This window comes from Somniosus microcephalus, chromosome 8 (assembly GCF_052327205.1).
Source record: "Somniosus microcephalus isolate GS21.2 chromosome 8, FLI_Smic_1.0, whole genome shotgun sequence".
NCBI classification, from domain to species: Eukaryota; Metazoa; Chordata; class Chondrichthyes; order Squaliformes; family Somniosidae; genus Somniosus; species Somniosus microcephalus.
In genome coordinates, this window is record NC_140994.1 from 200579418 (window position 1) to 200607036 (window position 27619).

Sequence of the window (27619 nt, forward strand, 5' to 3'; positions counted from 1 at the left end):
GTGGGATATGCGTTGGTGTAGGGGTTACGGGGATCGGGTGGGATATGTGTCGGTGCAGGCTCGATGGGCCGAAATGGCCTCTATCTGCACTGTGGGGTTTCTGTGATTCTGTGTGATCGCGCATATCGACACAGACATCAAGTTTCTACAGACATGCAAGAAAGCAGACAAGATATCTCTCTGCCGAGGTGTGATAAAGGGCAGTTAGAAAGATTACCTGTAATCACCTGGCAGTGTTCTCTGACTATATATGCTGTGCTTATATGCAACTCTTCACTTCACCTGATGAAGGAGCAGCGCTCCGAAAGCTTGTGATTTCAAATAAAGCTGTTGGACTATAACCTGGTGTTGTGTGACTTCTTACATTTGTCCACCCCAGTCCAACACCGGCATCTCCACATCATGGCTACTATCGACACCACAAACTGCCAGCTCACAGTGGAGAGGATCTCCAAGAAGATCGCGCATATTGACACAGACATCAAGTTTCTACAGACATGCAAGAAAGCAGACAAGATATCTCTCTGCCGAGGTGTGATAAAGGGCAGTTAGAAAGATTACCTGTAATCATCTGGCAGTGTTCTCTGACTATATATGCTGTGCTTATATGCATCTCTCCACTTCACCTGATGAAGGAGCAGCGCTCCGAAAGCTTGTGATTTCAAATAAAGCTGTTGGACTATAACCTGGTGTTGCGAGTATATTCAAGACAGAGATTGATAGATTTTTGGATATTAAGAAGGGAATCAAGGGATATGGGGATAGTGCAGGAAAGTGGAGATGAGGTAGAAGATCAGCCATGATCTTATTGAATGGTGGAGCAGGCTCGAGGGGCCAAATGGCCTACTCCTGCTCCTATTTCTTATGTTCTTATATGTAAAATTGGGATATTCCTGGAGTGTTCCACTAGCTCTAGCTCCTTAGCTGCTTGTCAAAGTAGAGATCCACTGTAGAAACGCTGATGCAAGGCTCCAATTATAACTCAGGTTACTTTGAAGTCCTAACTAGGAAATGTGTAGCTATTCTCCCCAAGTAAACACTGCCAATTAAAATGGTGTTCAAAGGCACAGAAACATGACAGGTTTTTCTTTTATAGTGTTTACATTTGTGAAATAAAGCAACTCTGATATAGAGAATGATAACCATTCTCCCTGGTGGACTGGCCAGCCTCGATAACGGAGGCCATCTGATACTAGTTAAGCAATCCATCTCATCAGGGTCAGATGACCCCCTTCTGAAGTGACATCAAGATATAGTCAAACCATGTATTTCCTGCAATACAGAGAAAGAGACAGTCCATTTAGAAAGTAATGGAGACATTCAAAACTTGTCACATCACTGCCAAGCTATGAATTCCTACAAAGAAATAATAAAATATCGAGTGTTTTGTAATTTGAAATAAGACAGATTTCCGATCCATCACAGAAATCTGTATACACACAGTCAGCAGGAGCTATAACTCCCTGGCCCTTTGCTACCTGCTTATCAAATGATGTAAATTGCTGTGATACACAATGGTATTACAGTTCCACAGAAACAACATAATAACTAACTCCCAAGATGCATCTCACACACACACACACAAAATTAATCCATAGCAGTGAGAAATATTTAGCGCTGATGCCTAGGACCCAGGTCGAATAATAGGCCTATGTGGGTATAACTCTTTATAGGCATTTCTAACTTTAAATGACAAACTTTCTGAGTGACTTTAGTGATTTTTCCGACAAAACTGTTTAATGTAATTGTTCTGTTAGAAATATTATTGTTAGCTATATTACTGACCTGAGTGAAGGAAGAAAATAATGGCCAGAAAACAGAAGAACGGATTTGAATGGTTTAATTGATTCATTCTATGCTAGTTGCTGCTTCCAGAATGTTCAGTTTAAAAAAATGTGTAATATGATTGGGTGATTTTGTCTTGCTTGTTCATTCCTGATTGGATGCTTTCCTATCTGCAGGGTGGGCTCCCAGTGGAATCCTTGCAAACAGAGTTTGCCCTTGAAAGGAAGGGCAATTTGGCAGCTGCCGCACAAGGGTAACCACAGGGTAAACTTCAGTCAGTTAAATCCTATAAGTGGGCATCAGCTGGAAGAATGGCCAAAAGCTGTACATGTTAAAGCTTTGCCCATAATATATCCAATAAAAATTTCAGTGGGGATGGTGATGGGTGCAGAAAGCTCTGACTGAAAATTCACAGCTGCTTTTATTTTAATACGTTAACAGCTTGAGTATGATCCCATTTGGATGTTGATGCCATTTTCCATTTGTTACACTGGATGTGTACTTTTATAATATTTCGCTGATAGCAATCGGGTGTCCAGTATTGCTAGATTCTCTGAAACATTAGACATTTAAAAGGACAGACAGCAAATTCAATGGATGGTTTTGTAAGACTACTTTTGAAGTGTTTTTTCTGCTTGTCCCCCCTCTCTGCTTACATAAAGATTAATCTCAATACTTTCTTTTGCAGTGATTACTTGTATTTCTGTATAAAAATAAAGTACTAATGCAAATATAACCAACCCCTTAATCTCTCGTTTGTCAGAAAAGTATTAAATAATATTCAAGCAAATAACTGTAAGAGAGTCCTTGGGAAGACGGGCTTGGGATAAAATACTAGGAATTTCTGGCCACCCTCATAAATCTATCTGCTGCCTTGGCACGCGTGCAGTGTAAGAGCTTTAAGCATTTTGTTTGAAATTGACTTATGAAAGTCTGTCGGTACCTGCTGAGTGGAGCTTGCTTTTATATTATCATATAAAGGAAGCCAGAAAGGTTAGAAATGGCACAGAGAATGATTTGAAAAAAACTTGCAGTAAATGTATTCATCGTTCAATACATGAATAATAAAACTGGAGGCGAGGTGTCAAGATCCCTGCTTCAATCGAAGATACCCTGACCTGTTAATTGTAACTGAGCAAGAAAAAGCAAAATCTGTCTTTCAGCAGCGCATTCAGAGTTTGATGAGGGTCAAAGAACAAGCTTTAATCCACAAAAGTAGAAAGAGAGCAGCGATTGTTAAGGGAAGAATGGGTAGATTACCAGGCAAAAGATGAAAGGAAGAAACAAACCTCCGATAAAATAAGGGCAGAAGTTGGAAACACGATGGGCTGGTTTACACGTTGATGCTTTAAACTGAGTGCTGTGATGGCTCCCAATTACATCGTACAGTAGTTTTGTGATGAATTGTTTAACAATCTTTGGTTATATGAATTAATTATTAAGGACTCCCACATAACGACTGCCATTGCTTCACAAATCTCTCCCCTAGTCTCTTTCAACACTGAAATAAATATCATCTATCCCTGGGGATTTATTTGTTGAGCCCGATTAGCTTGTCGAAGACTTTCATCTCATTTATAGCAAGTGAATGATTTAAATGGGATATCTTTGTTTGGAGAGGGCATGTTGGTCATGTCTTCCCTTGTGAATACTTGTAGGAAGCAATCATTCAGAATATTTACTATTTTGTGCTCATCCTCAGTTTCAAGCCTGTCTGCATCTTTTATGGTTTTCATCTCTTCTCTGTCTGTCCTTTTGCTGTTGTAACACCTATTTTTTTGCTGTTTGGATTGGCGTATGAACCAATAGAATTTTAAAAGGGCTGACGTTGATTTTAAAAACACATCTAAATTCCTGATGTATAGTTTCAATACAAGTGATTCTTCAACTTAATAACAGTCACTGTTATTACTCATTAATATACTTTCCACTACTGAATAGCAAAGTTTTGTACTTTCTGCAAACATTGGTTGAAGTGCTGTAAACAAAATAGGCTATAGCTGAGATTGAACTGCATGTAAAAATATAATTAAGGACAGAAGAACTAAACAGAAAGAACAAGGTACAAGTGTATTACAGGGAGAACAAATAGCTGGTGCACAAATTTTCACATGACCACTCCCATTGGGCAGCAGGTGAGTGGAACAAGGCTGCCTGGTGGAAGTGGTCGGAGGTCTGAACCACTTTCATAGTCAGGCCTCATTAGCATTCCGCTAATAAGCTTGCTTGTGTTTTTGGAGCAGCTCGCCAATTGGTGGAGGTAGGAAATCCGGTAAAAGAAAAACTTGCATTTATATAGCGCCTTACACGACCACTGGATGTCCCAAAGCACTTTACAGCCAATTAAGTACTTTTTGAAGTGTAGTCACTGTTGAAATGTGGCAGCCAATTTGCACACAGTAAGCTCCCGCAAACAGCAAAGTGATAATGACCAGATAATCTGTTTGCAGGATGTTGATAAATATTCTTATCCCTCAAGAAGAAAAATCTTCTTCGAAATAGTGTCATGGGACCTTTAACGTCCACCTGAGAGCACAGACGGGGCCTTGGTTTAAGGTCTCAGCTGAAAGACGACACCTCCAACAGTGTAGCACTCCCTCAGTTTCAGCCTAGATTTTTGTGCTCAAGCCTCTGGAATGGGACTTGAACCCACAACCTTCTGATTCAGAGGCGAGGGTGCTACCAACTGAGCCACAGCTCCACTATGGAACCTGATCAATCTAGGTAAGTTAAAAAGGAGTGTAGGCGATCCTGGGGTGGGCCATGGCGGGTCAGGTATTGGGGGGGTGGGGGGAATGGGGTGGGGTCAAAAGGAGGAAAAAAACACTCCACAAGTACTTTCAATGGACAGAGCGTAAACAGAACAAGCTCCACCCATTGGTACGATAGCAAAATACTGCAGATGCGGGAAATCTGAAATAACAACAGAAAATGCTGGAAAATCTCAGCAGGCCAGGCAACATCCGTGGAGAGAGAAATAGAGTCAACGTTTCCGGTCGAAACCCTTCGCCAGGATGTTGCCTGGCCTGCTGAGTTTTTCCAGCATTTTCTGTTGTTATTTCGAAGCTCCACCCACTGATAGCTCAAAATTGCATCAAAGTCCTTTTTGCATCATAGTACCTTGCTTTGAATGAGTTAATGAGGCTGTTTCTAGCGGGTGCCTGGGGTACCCATTTCAAAGCCTGCCCAAATGGTGGTGATCCAGATGTCGGCGGGAATGGGACAGTAAGTGCTCTGCTGCTATTTTCATCGCACTACTGTCCTGTTCCTGCCCATCGGAGGAAGAGGGGAATGAAAATCGGCCCCATGACCTTTGGTCTGCCACGGAAAGAAAGATCCTCCTATGTGAAAGGAACATAAATTGTATTAAGAACTGAATCACAAAACTATTACACTCTCTACGCAGGAGAGTGGAAGAGCAAATCTGAAATGTAAATTAGCAGTATGTAGGCACTAGGCAGAACCCATAACCAGAGAAAGGGAAAGGAGGTAATAAAGATAAAAGTGATTGCTGTAATGAAATGTTGTTATTTTGGAGTCTGAAATTGAAAGTTGCAGTTTAGACGCATGCACTGTTGAATAAATGCTATTTTAAGGGAAACGTCAATCAAAATGTTGAAGCTGAAAAAGCAGCATCAAGAAATTACTCAAACGCAATTTCCACTGTGAAGGTGAAAAAGTAAACCTCAGAAATTAATCTCCCAGCTTTCTATTTATTTTGAATGAGTGGTCTGAATTCTAAATCCCTTTAATGCTTGACTTTTTGTGAGAATTTTTCCAAATATTTGTAAGAATAAATCTCAAAGATGTTATTGTACTCCTACTTCCTTATCTCTGTAATCTAGAAGCCCCACAAGCCTCCGAGATATCTGCACTCCTCTAATTCTGGCCTGTTGAGCATCCCTGATTTTAATTGCTCCACCATTGGTGGCCGTGCCTTCAGCTGCCGAGGCCCTAAGCTCTGGAATTCCTTCCCTAAACCTCTCCGCCTCGCTACCTCTCTTTCCTCCTTTAAGATGCTCCTTAACACCTACCTCTTTGACCAAGCTTTTGGCCATCTGCCCTATTATCTCCTTATGTGGCTTGGTGTCAAATTTTGTTTTATAATGATCCTGCGAAGCGCCTTCGGACGTTTTACTACGTTAAAGATGCTATTCAAATACAAGTCGTTGTTGTTGTACTTCCCTATGCTATCCATTGCATTCATCAGTTTGTTGCTATTTTTTTCCTTAGTATCAGTACAACAGAAGATCTTAAACCTATCTAATTTGTTCTTGATCCCCTTATATTACATTTATAGACCCTAATTGTTTGTCCCAACTAAATGCTCAATCTAAATGCATTGATTTTACTCTCAGAGGCCATGGAATTGCATTGTGGGCTTTCTTGACCCTCTGGAATCCATTTCAAGGTAATGGAATATACATTTTCAAGTGCGTCTACCTCAGTTCAAGTGGATAATTAGTTCTTTCTCCACCTTTAGGAGATATCTTTCCAAAAGAGGCATCAGAAAATTTGTCATCTAAGCTTTAGAAGAAATGCCACATTAAACGCCATGCTATTTTATTCCTACAGCTTTGCCATCTCGAAGATGTCAAGCAGATTTCAATTTATCCTTGACCTTAAAAATATATCTAAATTCTTATGAAAGGAAAATTATAACTGTTCAGAGTCAGCAGCACAGAAGACTGCCTGATTGTTATAGATCTCAAGGGCACCTATATATTTGTAACCATCTAGATAGACACAGAATGTTTCTGTACTTCCCAGTGACAAAAAGTGTCACAAGTAAAAAGGATTACCTTAAGGACATTTTACTGCAGTCTTCACAAAATACCTTTTGATTAGAACTGCACACTTGTGCATCAAGAGACTGTGGAGCTGAAACCCTGTGGAGATTCCACTAGTTTCCTGCTACAACTCTGGGAAATGGTGGTCTCCGCATTATGATGGGAGACCAGTGGAACCCCCATGAAATTTCAGCCCCTGTGTATGTACACCTACATTGACAGTTAGCTACTCCAAAGCCTTGACAAGATGTATCCCAGGCAGTTGATAGTGCAGGTAGTAAACATTAAGAGAACTAGAAAGTTTAATAAAAATGGATAAATTCCAGCTGCAGCTCACTCAAAGGTCAAATCACAGAAGATACAAGCAGGGTGTTTATGGTACAGGACTAATTCATAGATATCCAAACTGTACATGATCTAGTTTCAGAGCATCATTGATCTACTAACTTGATGAGCTAAGATTTGGCAGGCACAAATAATGTAGTGGCATTAGGAGGAACGTGATCCACCATTACAATTGGGCAGTCAGCAAGTAAGTGATCACCTAGTTTTGAGCTAGTGGGAAATTCCATCCTATCGTATGGGAAGTTATGTTAAATTTTCCCATCTATCCCCAATTATCCTGAACCAATTTCAAGCTTGTTTGAATTCCTGAGATTGGAGATATTTTCAAATGATGATCGTAGATTTCTGTTTTTGTACAAAAGGCCACCAATGTAAATACCACTCCAGATTCAACTGGGATGGATAAAAATACACAAAATATGTCTTGTTAAGTAAAGCACATTATGAAAAAGAACAGTAACGTACTAATCTAAATAAAGCATAAATTGAAAAAATAAAATAGCGCTTTGGTCCAAGTTCATCACTGGTGAAGCACAATCCCTATAAAGCCTTGTTTTAAGCAGCAGTGACCCAGGCAATTCAGTGTATCTCAAAGCTGTGGGATACACTATGATACATATGATTAAAGTCTTGCTGTGGAATGCTTGACATCTCTTAGCATTTGAACCCATTACCAAAGTAGAGTTCAAGGACTAATTATTCCCTTACCCCATTAAGTAAGGAGAATAATGGCTGGGAGACAAAATAAATTAGACAGTGAGAAATTATGGGACTACTTGCTGAGAGAAAATGTTAGTATTTATGGATCAGGTAACTTCTTGAATGTTTGAACTAGATTGTGACAAAAATGTAAGTGTCTATTTGAAAACAAATTTATCAGTTTCAAGCAATAATTTACATTTAAGCTATCACTCACCCAAGAGAAAGCCATGAATAACTTTCCCGTAGTGGATTGTGAAAATGGTTTTCTCTTCACTGGTGAGATAATTAGATCAATCTATACTGAGAATGGAGCTCTCTCCAGTACAAAGTGTTTTCAGATAATCCTGCAGCAATGAAGATATAAAAATATACCAACTGTAAATAGCACTGCGCAGATGTGTGATCAATTCCTGAAAACAGCATGAAACCCTGCAATTTTCAAATTTGGTAACGACTTTAAAGTGCAATGTTCTTCAATATTAATATATTAAAAATCTTGCATAAGCCATGCATTTCTTGTCCACATTGAGCTTACTTCCTGTGTCATAAGTTTTGATTCTTTTTGTGAACATTTATAATTGCAAAACCTACATCAACATATCAACATTTAATAATGGCAAAATCATATGTCAACATTAGTTGTCATGCTGTAGTTCCACAGCTCTGGTCACTAGGTGGCACGGTAGAATGAGTGTGTAGTTGCATGTCTCCATCCACTAGGTGTCATGGTAGAATGAGGATGTAGATGTAGGCCTCCAGTCACTAGGTGGCAGAGTGGTGTAGGTTGTGCAGGTCTGCCTGCCATTTTGTTTTTCCACCTGAATTTTGGGTGTTTTTAAAACAATTTTTTGTCTTTTTTATCCCAATTTTTGAGGCACTTAGAGCTTCCACATTTATTGGATACATTTACGGCCACCCAACTCCCCTACTAAATCAACACTGAAGCTTCTTATAAATCTTTTGCAACCAGAATCTTCTACAAGGACTTTAAGTGCTCTAGCAAACTAAGAGCCTCTTTCTTTCCCTCAGTAATTTTGAAAATACTTGTTAGTTTCTTTAACTTAACTTTTACATCACTGCAGGTGGCACAATGAAATCCTCCAGGGGAGACCACTTACATAGAGACAGCAAAATAGCATATACTCCAGACTCACCATGAACTATGCTATAGGGGTTCTGCCATAATTTGACAACAATAAATACACATCAAAGACTTTAACGTTACAAAAGTCTGAATTTTGGAGGTAATATTAACTGGTTTCCAAGGAACTCAATGATCTCCAGGTTACAGGAGCATCTGCTAAATTTTGAAGCCATTTGAAGTGTTTACACTAATATGACCTCTGACTAAAGAAGTTCAACTACTCACTGTTACATGACTCTGTAGAGTATTTTTCTTTCATTGTTAACAAGTTTGGTATTAAACCACCAAAGAAGGTTGAAGCAATGACCTCTGCAACTGTTACAACTAATGTGGAAGATGAGCAGTCATTTCTGGGTCTGGTCAATTATTACCGGAACTTTGTTCCAAACATGTCGACAGTCACATACCCGTTGAGTAACTCTTTGGAAGAGCTCGCTACCACATGGAGTGGTTAAGGTGAATAGCATTGATGTATTTAAGGGGAAGGCAGAGAAATACATGAGGGAGAAAGGAATAGAATTAAAAATATGTTGATAAGATGAGATGAAGTAAGGTGCGAGGAGGCTAGTGTGGAGCATTTGCCGCCGTACCCTAACTCCCTCAGAGACCAGTTATTCACAGATTGAACGACAGGCCCTTGCAATCATATTTTGAGTGACGAAATCTCACACATACCTATTCGGACGTCATTTCATTCTGTATACTGATCATAAGCCTTTAGTTTTCCTAGTCTCAGAAAATTAAGGAATACCTCTTTTAGCTTCAATGAGAATACAAAGATGGGCTATTCAATTATCACCTTGCAAGTATGACATCAAATTTAAACCATCAAAATCGAATGCCAATGCAGATCATTTTAGTCCCGCCTACCTACATCAGGTTAATCTTTGCCAAAGATGTGGTTTTCAGCTAGTGGTACAACAAGAAATTGTTTAGTGGGCAGTTGAACACACTTCCCTTCAGGGTCAGTGACATACATAATTCTACAAGTGCATGGCCCTGTACTGTCCAGTATTATGTGGTGAATGTCTGGCCTGCTGATGAGCTTTTACCAGCAGAATTACAGTAAACATTAAGATGAATTGTTGATTGAAGATGGGTATTTGCTTTGTGTTGTTATTCCACCTAAATTCCAAAACCGTACAATCCAAGAACTACATGCTGGTATAGTAAGAATGAAAGGATCAGCTAGAATGCACATGTGGTGGCCATCCCTAGGTAACAACATTGTAGATGTTTCAAGCCCATCAGATAAGCTTTCCTGTAAACCCTGTGGAAACTAATACTTGGTAAGACCAACTAAAACCATGCCTCATACTATTACAGATATGACACCTTCTGAGTTATTAATTGGAAGAAAGCTACCCACCCGTTTTGATTTTTTTTAAACTGATTTGGAAACATCAGTGTTGAGAAAAAACACTTTGTAATGCTGGATCACCAGCTTCGAAACAACATCGCTTAGGGAGAAAGAGTATTATGTCTTAATTTCCATGGGTATGTAAAAAGTGGCCTGTTGGTGTTATTAAATAGAAGATTGAAGCTGTTGGCCCGTAATTTGCAGTAAGCGTCGAAGCAAAGGCGTTTGCCACTGGCCCCGAAGTAAGCTTTGCGCAAAGATCTCACGATCTCTGTGGCGAGAAATTCAGCTTTTCCAACACATAATTGAAATCAACACAAGTTAATGGGGATTCCTAGCTGTGACGTCAACAAGCTGTCTAAGCAGCCAATCAAAATGCAGGATTCTCACAGACAGTGAACCAGGAAGTGGGTAAACTTCTTTGATTCAACTTTTAAAAAATGTTAGAGAGAGCAAAACAAAGATTGGGGCTCTCACATGAGAAAAGGCAAACCTGAAATAAAGATGAACAAACTTAAAAAAAATATTTTTTTCTTAAGTTTCTTAAAATGTTTTATTTTTATTAAAATGGATAAATTTGACACTCCACAAAATTAATATTAGTTTTACAGGGTCATAACTTTTGTTTAGCTGTTAAAACCCCAGTTGCACCTAATCCAAAAGGGTCTGATTTTAATGGGGTATTTAACAGCTGTATTACCGTGGAAGAGCTGAAGTTTTCGTCAGTTTCCATGATTTGACAGATTACACTGATTGCCGGCTCTGGTGGTGTGGGGTGGAGCCTGTGGAGGAGCAGTGAATGACAGACGCCAAATCCTGAAGTTGCGGTCAGTTTCAAAGGCGAAATGACAGTGAACGCTGCCAGTTCGCCGTCTTCAGGACCGCAAATTCCGGGCCGTTATGTTTTTAGTTTTGGTGGATGGTTTGCTGCAGGAGCATCATGAGGAATAGCTATGAGAATTGCATCGATCTACTGCCTAAGAGGTACCAAATGATAACATTGAGAGTGACCAACTATTCCACCTAAGGATAGCTGTTCCCACTCCTCAGAAAACTTCATATAATTCACCTATTCCCATTGGTGACAAACAAACCACCTATCAGGACGTTGTTTGTGCTCCTGATTCTGGGCTGATCTCTCCAGGATGCTCTCCGTGGAAGCTGTGAAACCAGTGTTGAAACTGAATCAAGAGAAGTTCCCAACTGCTGCTCCTGTTATTAGCCCCAGCTCAGTCATTATCAGACCTGCTCGAAAAAATCCTCAAAGGTCAGGGAAATCTCCAAATTGTTTGGACTTGTAGATACTTATGAGTGAAGTGGTTTCATTGTGATTCTATTGTTGGCATAACTCACCTTCCTGCATCTTACTGGGAGAGTGCTATTGTTTATTTTTTTTATCATGTGAACATAGGAACAGGAGTAGACCATTTATCCCCTCGAGCCTGTTCTACCACTCTTGCGCGTAGAAGTGTTTCCTAACTTCACTCCTGTTAGATCTGACTCTAATTTTTAGGTTACATCCCCTAGTCCTAGACTCCCCAACCAGCAGAGACATTTCTCTCTACCTACCCTATCAGTTCCCCTAAATATCTTGAAACTTTGATCAAATCACCCCTTAAACTTCTAAATTCCAGGAATACAGCCCTAGTTTGTGTAATCTCTGTATTGTATGAAATACTTGCTGTTAAACACGCTCATTTTTGGAGATGGTTGTTGTCACCTTGAAATTCTATGGGGGGAAACTGATATCTATGATGCTTGCATGTTGTAAATTGAACACTAGGGAGCCCCTTATAGGAGTAAGCATCCTGTAGCCATTGCATTCCAGGGTCTCCTCATGTTGCCAACTTTTATATCTTTGGGGAGTAGGTTGCAGAGTCTGAAATGAAAGCAGGCATTATATTGCCACACTACCATAAGTGTTTATTCAGACATAACAATGAGCCACACTTTTGGTTAAATATGGTTTCTACATTTAATTTTTAAGTGTTTTTTAAAACAATGGCTCATAATTTGCGGTCAGTGATGATGCAACATGATCGCCGCTGACCTCAAAGAAAGCTGCCCACAGAGATCTTGTGATCTCTGTGGTGAGACTGTTAGCTTCCTTGATGTGTATTTGATTGTAGCACTGTTAATAGGGGATTCCTGGTGTCGCGCAGCAGTGACATCATCAAGTTGTCTAAGCAGCCAGTCACATTGAAGTATTCTCACAGACAGCAAACCAGGAAATGAAAGGCACTGATTATCTGCACTTTTTAATAATGTTACAGAGAGTGAAATATGGATTGGGACATACACATAGGGTTAAGATGAAATATCATGAGCAGACTTTAATTTTTTTTTTTTAAATCTAGTCATTTTTATCATAATGGAGAAATCTGATATTCTACAAATAAAATGAGTTTTTCAGGGCCAGAACGGTTGTTTAGCCCCAGTTAAAACCCCAGTTACACCTATTCCAACAAATCTTAATATTTAATGGGGTGTTTAACAGCGATATTAGCACGGAAAAGCTTAAGTTTTTGTCAGTTCCACTGAATGCCGACTATGGCAGGGAGTGGGGTGTGTCAGGCCGCCGTCATTGCCCACTGCAAAATCTGGGCCAATATGTATTGTGCAAGTGACTAAGGTACTGTTAATGATATTACATTTATTTCTACTGCCATGTAGTGATCTTACAATCTCATTAAAAAAAAAGTTAAAGTTTTTTTAAAATTTATAGCCTATCGCATTTTGCAAGATCAGCGAGACAGCATCCCTTAACAGTGTGTCAAGACGAGTCCAGTATGAACTATTCTGTTCAAATAAATATGCAGACCTCTAATCTGAAAACAACACAGTGCTTGCTCAGCAGTGCTGGGGAACCTACATCAGAAATAACAGAGAAAATCTCATGAAACAGCTTACAGAGCTACAGAGAGAGAATGGCCTAGAAATTCAGTTGGGCGCGCCAGCCGTTAGCGCCTTAGGAGGAGTAGATCTCGAGCGCTAGGCGCTTATCGCCCGGGCGCAGCGCGATCTGCGCCTCTCCCCAACTTCAGGACACATTTAGCGCCGGCGCAAAGTCTTAGCGCGCGCCCTGCTGCGCGCGCAGATCATGACGTCATTTAAAAGTGCAACGCCCTTTGTGCGCCCCAAACCGGAACTTCACTCACGCCGGCCCATTGTGCGCCGAGCGGCCCGAGCGACTGTGAAGTGGAACGGAACACAGGCCAGCCGGGCCGCGGGGAGCGCTAATTAAAGGACACTTACCCAGCAGTATAAAGGCCAGCCATTTTGCAGCATTCACTCTTGAGCAACGGTTTTTTGGACAGAGACCAAGGAGGAGAGTTTACTGGTTTGGACCAACACTTGGACAGGTATTTTTGGCTCAGGCCAGAGCTTGCCAATTATCTTTGCCTTCATTCAGAGCTCAGTGTTTGCCAGCATATAATGGGGGCTGCATTGGGTGGCAACGCAGAATTTCAGCCTTATGCCAGAAGGGCTTACAGACGCCGTGAGAGAGTAGCAGCCCTGGCTAGACGCAGAGGGGGCAACAGGCGTCGCCAACTGAGGCCTTACCCATGCAGGGTATACCGCCAGCAGACCTCCTATCTGACCATGTCTGCCGCGATGTGTGTTAGGAGGCTGCGATTCCGAAGGGAGGTGGTTGCAGACATCTGCCGGCTGCTTCAGAGAGATCTGCAGCCACAGCTGATGCGCAGGACGTCTCTGTCGGTGGCAGTGAAGGTGACGGTGGCTCTCAACTTCTATGCCTCCGGCTCCTTCCAATCCGCTACTGGGGACATCGCTAACATCTCCCAGTTCGCCGTGCATTGCTGCATCCGCCAGGTGACCGAAGCCCTTTTCAGAAGGAGACATCAATTCATCTCCTTCCCCATGACCCTGGACAAGCAGCAGCAGCGTGCAGTGGGGTTTGCAAGAATAGCGGGCTTCCCCATGGTGCAGGGCGCCATTGACTGCACGCATGTGGCTTTGCGGGCACCTCTTGAGCATGCCGAGGAGTACCGCAACCGGAAGGGCTACCATTCCCTCAATGTACAGCTGGTGTGTGACCACAGGCAGCGTATCCTAGCTGTCAATGCCCGCTTTCCAGGCAGCAGCCACGATGCCTTTATCCTGCGACAGACAACTGTGGCTGACATGTTCCAGGCACAGCCTCCCCCAAGAGGATGGCTTATCGGGGACAAAGGCTATCCTTTGTGTACCTGGCTCATGACCCCGCTCCGCGCGCCCACGACCCCTGCTGAAGAGGCATACAACGAGAGCCATCAAGTGATGAGGAACCTCATAGAACAAACAATCGGCGTGCTCAAGCAACGGTTCCACTGTCTCGATCGCTCCGGGGGAGCCCTTGTAAGATTCGCAATTTTCAGCAAAAATCACGCAAGAAAACTGGATAAAATAAGACTGTTTATTGACCAAAGTAAGCTTGCACAGAAAAACCTTTGATAAAAGGGCATACAAAATGGCCGCCAGGCCCCGTGATCAGTTTATGAACCATTTTATTTCTGTTACTGCAAGCCAGACAGGCTTGTGGATTGAAGACAGTGAGCCCGCGAAAGCCAGTATCTGGGAACCGAAACTCAGAGCAACAGCATACATATTCAATGGATTATAAGTACAGGATGGGGCCCATCAAGATATGGGCGGACAATGTAAAAACACTTATACCCATTTATCGTACAAAGGAAAAACCGTTTAGCAGCCATCAAGGAAAATGTCCGGACCGATCAATATGCGAACCGAGCCGCGGTGACAATGCAAAGGACATTAAAAGACATTATCGGCCAGGAAGGCCAGTTTAAGTTATCACCGGCTCCGTTACAAGACAAAGCGCCCCTGCAGAGATTTCTGCCCACCAAAATTAATACAAAGACAGGACTATGATTTGGCGGGAGATAAGACTGTCCCAAAAGAGTATAACTATGGATTGAAAGTCCATCTAAGTTACTTCTTCACTGCTACGGCTTCTTGTGGGGCGACTTCAGGCTTCCATTTCTTCAAGAACTTTCTTCTACGAGGAACGAACGAAGGGCGGACGGTGCCCGGATCGGCGCCTCTTCCACTTCGGCAGATCGATGAAAACGTTTTCGTCTTTTTAAAGACGGACGGTTTCGGAAAAAGGACAACGTGGCCGGTGTTCAGCCAAACAAGGCTCGGCCACGACGAGAAGACGACAAGGGTGGCCCGGGTACTGGGGTCGGGAGATCATCGACGACCCAGGCCGACGGAGAAGAAACCCTCTGGAGAACCGGCGATCGATGCCACAAGATTCTCCCATGTGCATAACCTGCATCTAGGTCTACTCCACGAACAAAAATCCACGACAGGCCTAGTGGATCTCAACCTTGACGAGCGCTCATCGAGGCTGGGTCTACCCCACCGCCTCGAGGGAGGAGAGAATATCGACTGCGCCAGAAGCTTCCAATCCACGTGACGACGGGAAGCGGTGTCAAAAAGGCTGCGAACCCCTTTTCGCGATTTCGAGAGTGGTGAGCATGATCCCAAGTTCCCCAGGTCGAAACTTAGTTTAGGTATAGGGGAGGGAGTTAAGGGAAATCGTAATGTGTTTCCCCTTTTACGATGTGCCGTGTGTTCCCCATTTCCATAGAGTCAAGTTCATAAATTTGTGCATGATTGTAGTTACTTTAATCTGTGCCTATGACATGTATTTTGTAATGCTTCAAACTGTTCAAAAATAAAAGCATCCATTTCGTGCTATTCAGCCTGGTCTATTGAGTCCTCTTCTCTGCACTACTGTTCTCTGCATCTAAGTCCAAGGTCTAGAACCGTAGGGGGGGGGTGGGTCGAACCACTCAAGGGTAATTCTTGCACGAAGCCTGGCAGGGGGCCAGAACGGGCAAGAGAGCAGGAAAAAAACCCCTACACCCTCCAGTATTCGCAGGATCGAGTCTCCCAATTCGTCGTCGTTTGCTGCATGCTGCACAACCCGGCTATCCGCAGGACTCAGGCACTGCCACCTCACGTTGGACCACCACCTCAGGAGGAGGAGCAGGAGGAGCATGAGGACGACGAGGACGAGGAGTACCAGCCCAGGAGGGACGCACAAGGTCCAAGGGCCGCCCGTCGGCGGCTTATTGAACGTCACTTCGAGGCCCCCTGTCAGGGAATGGCTTGTGCCAATGATAGAACATGATTGCAGCCGCTCCGCAAGCCCTCAGCCGGTTAAGGCAACAAACACTTCAAAGATCAAACATGGACAATGTGAATAAATAAAATGCGTTATTGTACAAACTCTGGGCCCTTCCCACATGAAAACCAAAAACAGACGAAACCCCCAAAAAACACTCAAACACATTACTCGCTCCCACAACCTGGAGAGGATTAACAAAATAGGGCAACTAAAATGGCTGTCATTCTCGGCCTTCGTCAAAAACAAACATCACATCATCGGCCTTCAAAAAACAAACATCCAATTCTCGGCCTCAAGAAACAAACACAAATGGCCACACATTCGACTATTTGGCCCGCTAGGGCGATGCCTTGGCCATCTTTGGGTGGCCCCTGCCCGCCCTGCTGCTCCGCCTCAAAGTAAGGCCATTGGCTGCTGCAAGGCTGGGGGCAGGCTCCTGAGGGGCACATGTCGTGACGGCAGATGCCCTTGGGGGTCGGCCTAGTCGAGGTCTGGCCGTCGAGCGGCCGGCTGTTGATTGCTGCAGCTGTGGCTGGCCAGCATCAGTCGCTGCAGCAGCTCCTGGCAGCTCCACTGGGGGAGTGGCAGTGGCGGCTGGAGGAATGGCGGCAAGCTGGCGGATGGCAGGCGCTCGCTGGTCGCCTGAGACACTGGCACTCGCCCGGGCCAGCACTGCAGCATGCGCACCAATCTGCCGAGGGACAGACCGCTGTGCTGCTGCAGCGCGCCGGGTGCCCTGGCGATGCCTGGCTGACACAGCGAGTGTGGCAGCAGTGAGTGCCCGTGTTGACCTGTTCACTGACCGCAGCAGAGCAGCCAGTGACTGGACGGCACCACTAATCACCTGGCCAGTCGCTGACAGATCTGCCCGGTATTCCGCCCGACTGGTGGCCTCTAAGGGCCCGAACTCGGCCACACTCCGAGAGAGGGAATCGATGGACTCAGGCAACCGTGCCACTGCCGCCATGAGCTCCGTGTGCCGGCGCTCCGAGTCCGCGGACAAGTCTTCGAGGCGTTCCATCTCCTCGGCGAAGAGCATCTCCTGACTGGAGGCCGGACTCTCCCTCTGGGGAGAAGGCCGCCGAGCTGGCCGACCCTTCCTGCGTTGCTGGAGGCCGCTGGGCCCAGCAATTGGACTCCCCTCCGACGCAGCCCCCCTCTGGGGAGAAGGCCGCCGAGCTTCCACCCCCCTCCCGCCTTTCTGCAGCACGCAGGTCCCAGGAGCTCCCCTCCCCTTCGACACTTCTGCCACGCTGCCCTCCAGGGAAGACGTGTCCCCTACATTGGCCTGGGTGGCCGCGGCTGAGGGTTCCCCTGATAGGCCGCCTTCCTCTTGCTCCTCCTCCTGCTCCTCCTCGGAGGGTCTGTCACTGGCAAGTTGAGGGACCTCCTCTTGACCATCTGAAAGCAGGAAGGCACAAGAGTAGCTTTAGAGTGAGGAGAGGGCGTCAGTGCGGGATGCATGAGTGGTGGCATTCAGCGCATTGGTCGGACAGTGGCAAAGGATGTAGATCTGATGCGCAAGTGGGACGAGAGAGGTGCAAAAGGTGATGTCCTTACCATTGCTGCCCAGAACAGGGTCGGCATCTCCACATGCAACGGGCCCAATCACCCGGCCACCCATGAGGCGCTCCACGCGATGTTGCAGGTCGGTGAGTGGCTGGATATGGGGTCGTCCTCCCCCGGTCGCAGTCCGGCTCTTGCGATTATTCGCCAGCTTGGCCTGCAAGAGAAAGGACGGCCTCTAAGTACAGTGTGTCGCCGTGATCTTGTGTGCACTGCCTCCCATGGTGGAATAGCCTGGCCAGTGTGTCGCCATGATCTGGTGTGCACTGCCTCCCATGGTGGAATAGCCTGGCCAGTGTGTCGCCATGATCTGGTGTGCAATGCCTCCCATGGTGGAATAGCTTGGCCAGCGTGTTAAGTGCAGAATGTGCAATTGATGCTCATGCCTGTGCCATAGCTGCTGGATGAAGGCTGGCCATTAGAGCTTTCAGGTCCCTTTGCCCATAATGTGAGGTGCACATGCAAGGATGAGGAGGTCATTGGAAAGGGTACTCACCCTGACAATGCGTGTGAGGTCATTTAACTTTTTGCGGCATTGGGCACCGGTCCTGGGGACGTCGCTGTTGGCTGACAGCTTGCTGGCGACATGCCTCCAGGCTCTCCTGTAGACGCGGACCGTCGCCTTCTTGTCATTGTCCGGGTACAAAACATGGCGCCTCTTCTCCACAGCAGCAAGCAGGACACTCAGATCACGCTCTGAGAAGCGCTGCGCACGTTCACGGGCCTTCTCCATGTCTTCAGGCGCTATTTGGGTCCAGCAGCAGTGTTCAGGCCTAGCTGGAGGGCTCCACTATCCAGGGCGTGGCAGCAGACACAGTCGACCCTTCCCCCTTAAGAGCTGGCCGGCGCCAGGGTGTCTGCTGTCAATCACGAGATGGCCGCACCTGCGCTGCGCCCGGCCTCGGCGCTATCGATCACCACCTTCGGCTTAGCGCCCAAAGAGAGGCGTCCAGCAGCAGTTTTAGCGCTCGCCCGAACTAGTAGGGCGAAGCTAATGAATATCGGAGAAGTGGTGCATGCCTTACAGTACTGCCACTTACGGCAGTCCCAAAAATTGGTGCCAGATTTGTAAGGTAAATGAAGCAGTTCTGTTGCCTTTGGAGATTCTAAGACCTACCGAAAGAGATGGTTTTCACTGCTCCTCCAGAGCAAATGAAAGAGAAATAGGTATCAGATTAAATGGCACCAGAAAATAGAAATACTTGTTACTAGCCCTACCTCACTTTCACAGAAACCATGAAATATCTCTTCAATCTTCAGTCGTAAAGAAATTGCAATTTTAGTCCTGTTTCATTTTGTTTCATAAAGTCAATGCAGTGCTCAACGAGTTAACTCATCCCACTGATTTGAATTCAGGTTTTCATCTGCAATAACATTCTGCCCTATTAATTCCAACATATACCTTTATGTTTAAATAAAGCCACATACTATGAAGTTCAGAAACTTCATGTGCTTTAGGCAAACATATGTTGCACCTTGGTATTAGCTCTTTATTAGAAATGCTCAGTAATTGGCTGGTAAGATGGAATGGAAAGTGTCAAAGTCATGACTTCATAAATTAATGATGAAACCAGCTTCCCCTATTTGTACAGTTAATTTATTAAATTCAAGTATCAGGTTGCACTCTTGCCCCTGAGTAAGAAGGTTGTTGGTTCAAGCCCCACTCCAGGGCTTGAATGTAAAATCTAGGCTGACACTTCAATGCAGTACTGAGGGAGTGCTGCACTGCCGGAGATGCCGTTTTTTGGATCAGGTCCCAAGCGCCTGTTCAGGTGGGCGTAAAAGATCCCATGGAACAATTCGAGGAACAGCAGGGGAGTTCTCCCTGACTCTTGGCCACATTTATCCTTCAACCAACATCACTAAAACAGATTATCTGGTCATTATCACATTGCTGTTTGTGGGACCTTGCCGATGCATTTCCGACATTACAACAGTGACTACAATTCAAAAGTACTTCATTTGCTGTAAAGCACTGTGGGATGTCCTGAGATTATGAAAGGTGCTATATAAATGCAAATCTTTCTTTTAGTTCTTTTTCTACATCTTCATTTTGAAACTTCATAGTGTTTTTCTGAAAAACATTTTAACAGCTAACAATGCCCCTTTAAATCACAAATACTCAATATATGGACTGTTCTCAACTTGTGGCTCCCACCCTCCCGCACCTGCTTTGATGCATCCGCAAGTCCCTCTTTCACTTGCAAACTTCCCAAATTGCTGATAGTGCCTCCTTAATCTAAGTCATCTATCTTCTTTTAAGCCAGTTTTTATTTTAATTTGATTTCAAGCCTCATCCTGGCAGCCTGACGGGCCTACTTGTCAGCCTTCCTACCCATTATAGAGCCAGGTCCCCATCCTGATGCATTCCCATAGTAATAGTTCTGTTTGTCCTGTTTTTATAGCAAGGCAATCAAGAACTCTACCCCAGTCTGCCTTGTGATGCAAAACTGGTCTATTCTCACTGTAACGAGTATATCCATTTCAGGAGAGCACAGCTCAGAACAAGTTCTTTAAAGCTCAAATTATCAGTGGCACTGGTCATAGACACAAGCATACACTTTTTCCTTAATTGTGTTTTAGCCCCCTTCGAAGTAATGAGATGTAAAAAATCCTGCACTGATCAAGCTGAAAAATCAATACTAGGTTAGCATATTGATAAACACCATTATTGCTGCTTATCATGGCGCTAAGCCCATTCAGCACCTGTGCACTAGTAATAAAATTTAGTCTTCTACATCCCGGACTCCATCCAAATCAACCACATTAATAGGGTTGTTTACACAGCTTATTGGAAATTCAGGTCTCTTTTGCACACACTCATTACTCTAGGTTATAAAATGTTTGGAACACAATGAAGATCTCGCTTAGAGATTTTTAACTTTGGATCCCAGTATTGTGCCTTTCAGCCTGTTCAGGGAACAAAAAAACTTGCTTTTTAACCTGCTGGCTTTTGCCAGAAGGACTATACTCAGACATTGGTGCACAGAAGTGGAAGCTATTCATCTTAGATACTGTCAAATGTGAATGGGTCCATTACTATACAAGGTGTGGTGTGCCTACTTGATTAAGAGTAGGATTTTTCAGTAGATCAAATAATGTATTTCTATACAAGCCCCAAACTTGCTTCTTAATCTGTTTCATTTCCTGCTTTTTTCTCAGTCCTGACGAAGGGTCTTCGACCTGAAACGTTAACTGTTTCTCTCTCCACGGATGTTGCCTGGCCTGCTGAGTTTTTCCAGCATTTTCTGTTGTTATAATGTATTTCTATTCCTAACTTTCTTTTTTTTTGTAAACCCACATAACCCAGTTTTCACAATATGCTCATCTTTCCTTGCTTACAACATATAAAAAAGTATTTTCTCTCAAATATAAAATTTGAAATTTATCAAAACTACAAATCAACGAAAAACTTGCAATATTGCTATTGCTTTGACTTTGGTTTAGTGCAGTTCTCAAAGGATTAATGTCACAGCCTTTTTAATATCACATGGCTTTTATATTAGGTAGCTAGTAAGAAGGCCCCTTGCATTTTTAGCTCATTGCAGAATTAATGTTAGAAATTTGCAACTTTTTCACATAGATGATCAGAAGAAACCTTTTCAGGCAAAGAGTTACTAGAATGTGGAATGCTTTGCTACAAGCAGTGATCAATGCTAAGACACCTTATAGCATTCAAAAAGATACAGGATACCTTCTTAAAAATATAAAAAGGTACGAGGAAAATGGGACTGTGTAAAATCAATCCCTGAGAGGGGCTAAAATTGGCCTCCTAAAATTTCTATGTTTCTCTGCATACTGGTGCAGTCCACTTTGTGCGGTCTTGGGCCAGGGATTCCTAGGTGTCGGTGGGGATGTTGCACTTTTTCAAGGAGGCTTTGAGGGTGTCCTTGAAGCGTTTCCTCTGCCTGCTTGGGGCTCTCTTGCCGTGTTGGAGCTCCAAGTAGAGCGCTTGTTTTGGGAGTCTCATATCGGGCATGCGGACCTAAGAAGATACTGGTACTCAAAGATAAGTTGGTTCTCCTTTGTTCACCTTGTTTTGCTGGTTCTCTGTTTACTGCACTTTATGTAGTCGCACTGGACCTACACAGTTCTAATGGAAATCTGTTTCATATCCCTAGAGTTAACCTCAACCTACTTTAATTTCATAACTATGAAAACAATCTTTCTATTCTAAATTCAGCCTCAAGCATCCAATCTTAAATAATCCCTTAGATGTTTTAGAAATCAATTTGAATCACATAATTGGCACACAAAAGTGTTATTGAATATAAAAGTACATTTCAATTTGAACAGTTTAATATATTGGATTACCTCAGTCTCCTTTGTGACTTACCTGTCTTTTCATTTTTCAGCTTCACACTTTCTTGGCCAGGAAGACAAGGACAAGGTCCTTTGCATCTCAAGGTGATCGTCTTACGTGAAGAACAAGCTTGGTAATCCAGTTTACACTGTAATCAAAAAAAAAAGCAAAGGGAATGTTATACAACATGATCACTTCTGAATCCCTCTGAACCAACACCACATGAAATGATGGTCTAGAAATTTGAGTGTGCCAAAAAACAGGTGCAATTTCTGCTCCTGACTGGATAGGCCCAAGCCCCTCATAATATTGGATCTCGGACCTCATCATTGTCTAGCTAGTGAGCTACGAACATCTAGTGGGCACCCCAAACAGCTCGCAAGAGAAAAGGACTTGAAGATCAAGCTGTTGCAATGTCAGCAGCAGCCCTCATATAAATCCTTAAAAGGGACAACAAGGAAGGAGGGTAATCAGGAGGGAGCGTAGCGGTGGCTGGGAGGGAAGGTAGTGATGATTGGGGAGTGGTTGGCGGCAATCGGGGCAACAGAATTCGGGGAGAGGTCGAGGTTGTGATTGGGGGGGAGGGAGGAAGGAAAAGAGGTGGCTGGCAGCAGCCGCATGGTTTGAATGTGGAGCTGGGAGAAGTCCTGATTTTCCCAGCTCCATGTTCAGGTAAGTATATTTTAAACACATACCTTGTTGGTTGTGGACCTTTAAAGATGGTCTGTTAGGCCACATGTAAACCTAGTTTACCTGAACACAGCTGGCCCAGTGCTGGCTGTGTTCAGGCCAACCCAATATTGCCAAGGGTTTTCAAGCAGGTGGTAGGCCCCTTATTTGAATATGCGAAGGGCACAATGTCTGTCTCAGGCGTGGACCCTGGACGCCTATTCTTTTGCCTCCACCAATGTGGTGATCGGCACACTTCTGGCTTGTAATGAGTGTGCGCTTCCTTCCCACCATATTGGAGGTTTTGGTGCCCTTAGTGCCTGAAAAATGGGCATGGCAGCATCCAATGTATAGGCTGATGTCTTATTTATAGCAAAGACAGAAGGTTCTTTACAGCTCGATGTCTCTTACAAATACACAAAAGCTGATTACTTCAACTTTGTCTCTCTCAAGAAGTGTATTTAAACTGCAACTCTAGCATTGCTGCAAAGTGATTTCTACTTCACATCAGTGCTAATGTTGCAGCATAAATCCAAGGTCAACCTGACAGCAGAGCAATCTGGAGCAGGAGGCAGTCTTGCACAACTTGGGTTTGACACAACTCGGGGATTTTCTCAACACATTTTTTAAACCAATACTGAATTGATTTAAATATTTAGAGAATGCAGATGCTCCCTCTGCCCCCGCTAAACATTTCACTTGGAATTTCGGCAGGGTTCTCCTGTTTGTCCACCAAAGATATGGCTTACGATCTAATGTAACCCCAGAAGCTACTTAATAGCACATAATGATCCCTCAGTGCTTGGCTGCCTGTCACAAGATACTTGTGGATGAGGAAGGCCATTCAGCCCATCTAATGTCAATCCAACCAGACTGATTTTAAACTGCCCCATTGCTGCATCTACTTGTTTCATAAATAATTCCAGAGTTTTCTCCTCCACTACTCTGTCTAGAAGTCCATTCCAAGTGTTAGTCACTCTCTGCATGAAAGAAAAACTTCCTGATATCAGTCCTAAAATTACATTTTACTGCTTTAAACTGGTGTTCCCTTGTCCTGCTTCCACATTTTATGGTTGTATTCTGGATATAGGCCCAGAATTCGGGTCCCAACGCGTGAGTACAAATCAAAATCAAATCAAATCAAATCAACTTTTATTGTCATTGTTGGTGCACAAGTGCAGTACAACGAAATGTAGGCTTGCGGCTCCCGAGAGTGTACATTTGGATTAAGACATTTAAACATTCAACATACATTTGGCTTGTAGTATATTAACATAAATATAACCATAATAAAATGCATTGGCAGATGTGCAGGTTTTAGAGTTTATTTGTGGAGTTCAGTAGGATGACAGCCCTGGGAAAGAAGCTGTTCCTAAATCTGGTCGTACGGGTGCGAATGCATCTGTAGCGTCTCCCAGATGGCAGGAGGGTGAACAGACTGTGGCTGGGGTGGGTAGGGTCTTTGATGATGGACCGTGACCTCCGTAGACAGCGTTTCTGGTATATGTGCTCTATGGTCGGTAGCTGGGTGCCGGTAATGCGTTGGGCAGTTTTGACTACCCGCTGCAGGGCTTTCCGGTCATAGTAGCTACAGCTGCCATACCATACTGTGATACAGTTTGTCAGGATGCTCTCTATAGTGCAGCAGTAAAAGTTAGAGAGGATCAGGGGTGACAGATTACTTCAGCCTCCTTAGGAAATATAGGCGCTGCTGGGCCTTCTTCACCAGAGAGGAGGTGTTGAGGGACCAGGAGAGGTCTTCCGTGATGTGAACTCTGAGGAAATTAAAGCTGTCCACCCTTTCCACCACAGCCCCATTGATGTGGATGGGGGTGTGACTTCCGCCTTTGGACTTCCTGAAGTCCGCAATGTTTTTTTTGTTTTCTTGGTGTTAAGGGCCAGGTTGTTAGCGGCGCACCACTTCACGAGATGCTGGACCTCCTCCCTGTAGGCTGACTCATCGTTGTTGGTGATCTGGCCTACTACCGTGGTGTCATCCGCAAACTTGATGATGGTGTACGCACGGGGTACTCACGCGTAGGCCCAACGAAAGTGCCGGTTTCGTGCATGCACTATGCATGCGTGGGAAGCTGGCACTTGTGTCCCCTGAAAGAAGGGGTTCAGTGGTCAAACGCGTGCGCCGGAGAGGCAGCGCGAGCGCATTGAACTTATGTTTTTTTTGCAGGTTTCTCTGGGAGGGTAAGTCTCCAGGAGTTACACACGTAAAAAGCAGGCACAAGGCCTGTTTTTTACAAGGTAAGTGGTGAATTAATTAAAATTAAAACATTTTTTCCACAGGTTTATTATTTTTAAATACTTTAAAGAAAGGTAAGTTTATTTTTAGCCCCATTAGAAAATTTAATTAATTTTTTCAAAAATTTAAATTATTGTTTAAAATAGTTATTTCATGTAATTTATAGTTATTTTAAAAATGTGATTTAAAAAAAAAAATTATTTGAAGTTTGAGTTCGGCGGTACAAAACACAGTGGGAACCCAGGAGAGCGCAAGAGTTCGGCGGTACTAAACACAGCTGGAGCCCAGGAGAGTACGAGACCTCGGCGGTACTAAACACAGCGGGAGCCCAGGAGAGCGCGTGAGTTCGGCGGTACTAAACACAGCGGGAGCCCAGGAGAGCGCGAGACCTTGGCGGTACTAAACACAGCGGGAGCCCAGGAGAGCGTGAGACCTTGGCGGTACTAAACACAGCGGGAGCCCAGGAGAGCGTGAGAGTTCGGCAGTACAAAACACAGCGGGAGCCCAGGAGAGAACGAGACATCGGCGGTACTAAACACAGCAGAAGCCCAGGAGAGCGCGAGACCTCGGCGGTACTAAACACAGCGGGAGCCCAGGAGAGCGCGTGAGTTCGGCGGTACTAAACACAGCGGGAGCCCAGGAGAGCGCGAGACCTTGGCGGTACTAAACACAGCGGGAGCCCAGGAGAGCGCGAGACCTTGGCGGTACTAAACACAGCGGGAGCCCAGGAGAGCGTGAGAGTTCGGCAGTACAAAACACAGCGGGAGCCCAGGAGAGAACGAGACATCGGCGGTACTAAACACAGCAGAAGCCCAGGAGAGCGCGAGACCTCGGCGGTACTAAACACAGCGGGAGCCCAGGAGAGCGTGAGAGTTCGGCAGTACAAAACACAGCGGGAGCCCAGGAGAGAACGAGACATCGGCGGTACTAAACACAGCAGAAGCCCAGGAGAGCGCGAGACCTCGGCGGTACTAAACACAGCGGGAGCCCAGGAGAGCGCGAGACCTCGGCGGTACAAAACACAGCAGGAGCACAGGAGAGTGTGAGAGTTCGGAGCTACTAAAGGTGAGCAGGGCCCAGGAGAGCGCGAGAGTTCGGAACTACTAAAGGTGAGCAGGGCCCAGGAGAGCGCGAGAGTTCGGAACTACTAAAGGTGAGCAGGGCCCAGGAGAGCGCGTGAGTTCGGAACTACTAAAGGTGAGCAGGCGCCCAGGAGAGCGTGAGAGTTCGGCGGTACTAAACACACCGGGAGCCCAGGAGAGCGCGTGAGTTCGGTGGTACAAAACACAGTGGGAGCCCAGGAGAGGGCGAGACCTCGGTGGTACAAAACACAGCGGGAGCCCAGGAGAGTGCGAGACCTCGGTGGTACAAAACACAGTGGGAGCCCAGGAGAGTGCGAGACCTCGGTGGTACAAAACACAGCGGGAGCCCAGGAGAGCGTGAGAGTGTGAGAGCTCGGTAGTACAAAACACAGCAGGAACCCAGGAGAGTGCGAGAGTTCGCCGGTACTAAACACAGCAGGAGCCCAGGAGAGAACGAGACCTCGGCGGTACTAAACACAGCAGGAGCCCAGGAGAGCGCGAGAGTTCGGCGGTACTAAACACAGCGGGAGCCCAGGAGAGCGTGAGAGTCCGGCGGTACAAAACACAGCAGGGGCCCAGGAGAGCGCGAGAGTTCGGCAGTACTAAACACAGCAGGAGCCCAGGAGAGCGCGAGAGTTCGGCGGTACTAAACACAGCGCGAGCCCAGGAGAGCGCAAGAGTTCAGCGGTACAAAACACAGTGGGAGCCCAGGAGAGTGCGAGAGTTTGGTGGTACTAAACAGAGCAGTTATCCAGGAGAGCGCATGAGTTCAGCGGTACTAAACACAGTGGGAGCCCAGGAGAGCGCGAGACCTCGGCAGTACAAAACACAGCAGGAGTACGGCGGTTCAAAACACAGCAGGAGCCCAGGAGAGCGCGAGAGTTCGGTGGTATAAAGCACAGCCGGAGCCCAGGAGAGCGCGAGAGTTCGGCGCTACTAAACACAGCAGGAGCCCAGGAAAGCGCGAGAGTTCGGCGGTACAAAACACAGCAGGAGCCCAGGAGAGCGCGAGAGTTCGGTGGTATAAAGCACAGCCAGAGCCCAGGAGAGCGCGAGAGTTCGGCGCTACTAAACACAGCAGGAGCCCAGGAGAGTGCGAGAGTTCGGTGGTATAAAGCACAGCCGGAGCCCAGGAGAGCGCGAGAGTTCGGCACTACTAAACACAGCAGGAGCCCAGGAAAGCGCGAGAGTTCGGCGGTACTAAACACAGCGGGAGCCCAGGAGAGTACGAGAGTTCGGCGGTACTAAACACAGCGGGAGCCCAGGAGAGCGCGAGGGTTCGGCGGAACTAAACACAGCGGAAGCCCAGGAGAGCGTGAGAGTTCAGCGGTACTAAACACAGCAGGAGCAAAGGAGAGCGTGAGATTTCGGCGGTACAAAACACAGCAGGAGTCCAGGAGAGTGCAAGAATTCGCCGGAACTAAACACAGCGCGAGCCCAGGAGGGCGCGAGAGATCGG

General features: G+C 45.2%; 1 protein-coding gene across 3 annotated transcripts in view; it reads right to left on the bottom strand.

Moving 5' to 3' along the window:
* spock1 (SPARC (osteonectin), cwcv and kazal like domains proteoglycan 1) overlaps nucleotides 1–27619 on the bottom strand; it is a 729362-nt gene that overhangs the window by 131901 nt on the left and 569842 nt on the right. For all 3 annotated transcript variants that reach the window (XM_085995597.1, XM_085995596.1, XM_085995595.1), the window contains exon 6: nucleotides 22189–22303. In XM_085995597.1, the coding sequence (XP_085851723.1) occupies nucleotides 22189–22303 (115 nt within the window). The remainder of the gene's footprint in view (nucleotides 1–22188; nucleotides 22304–27619) is intronic.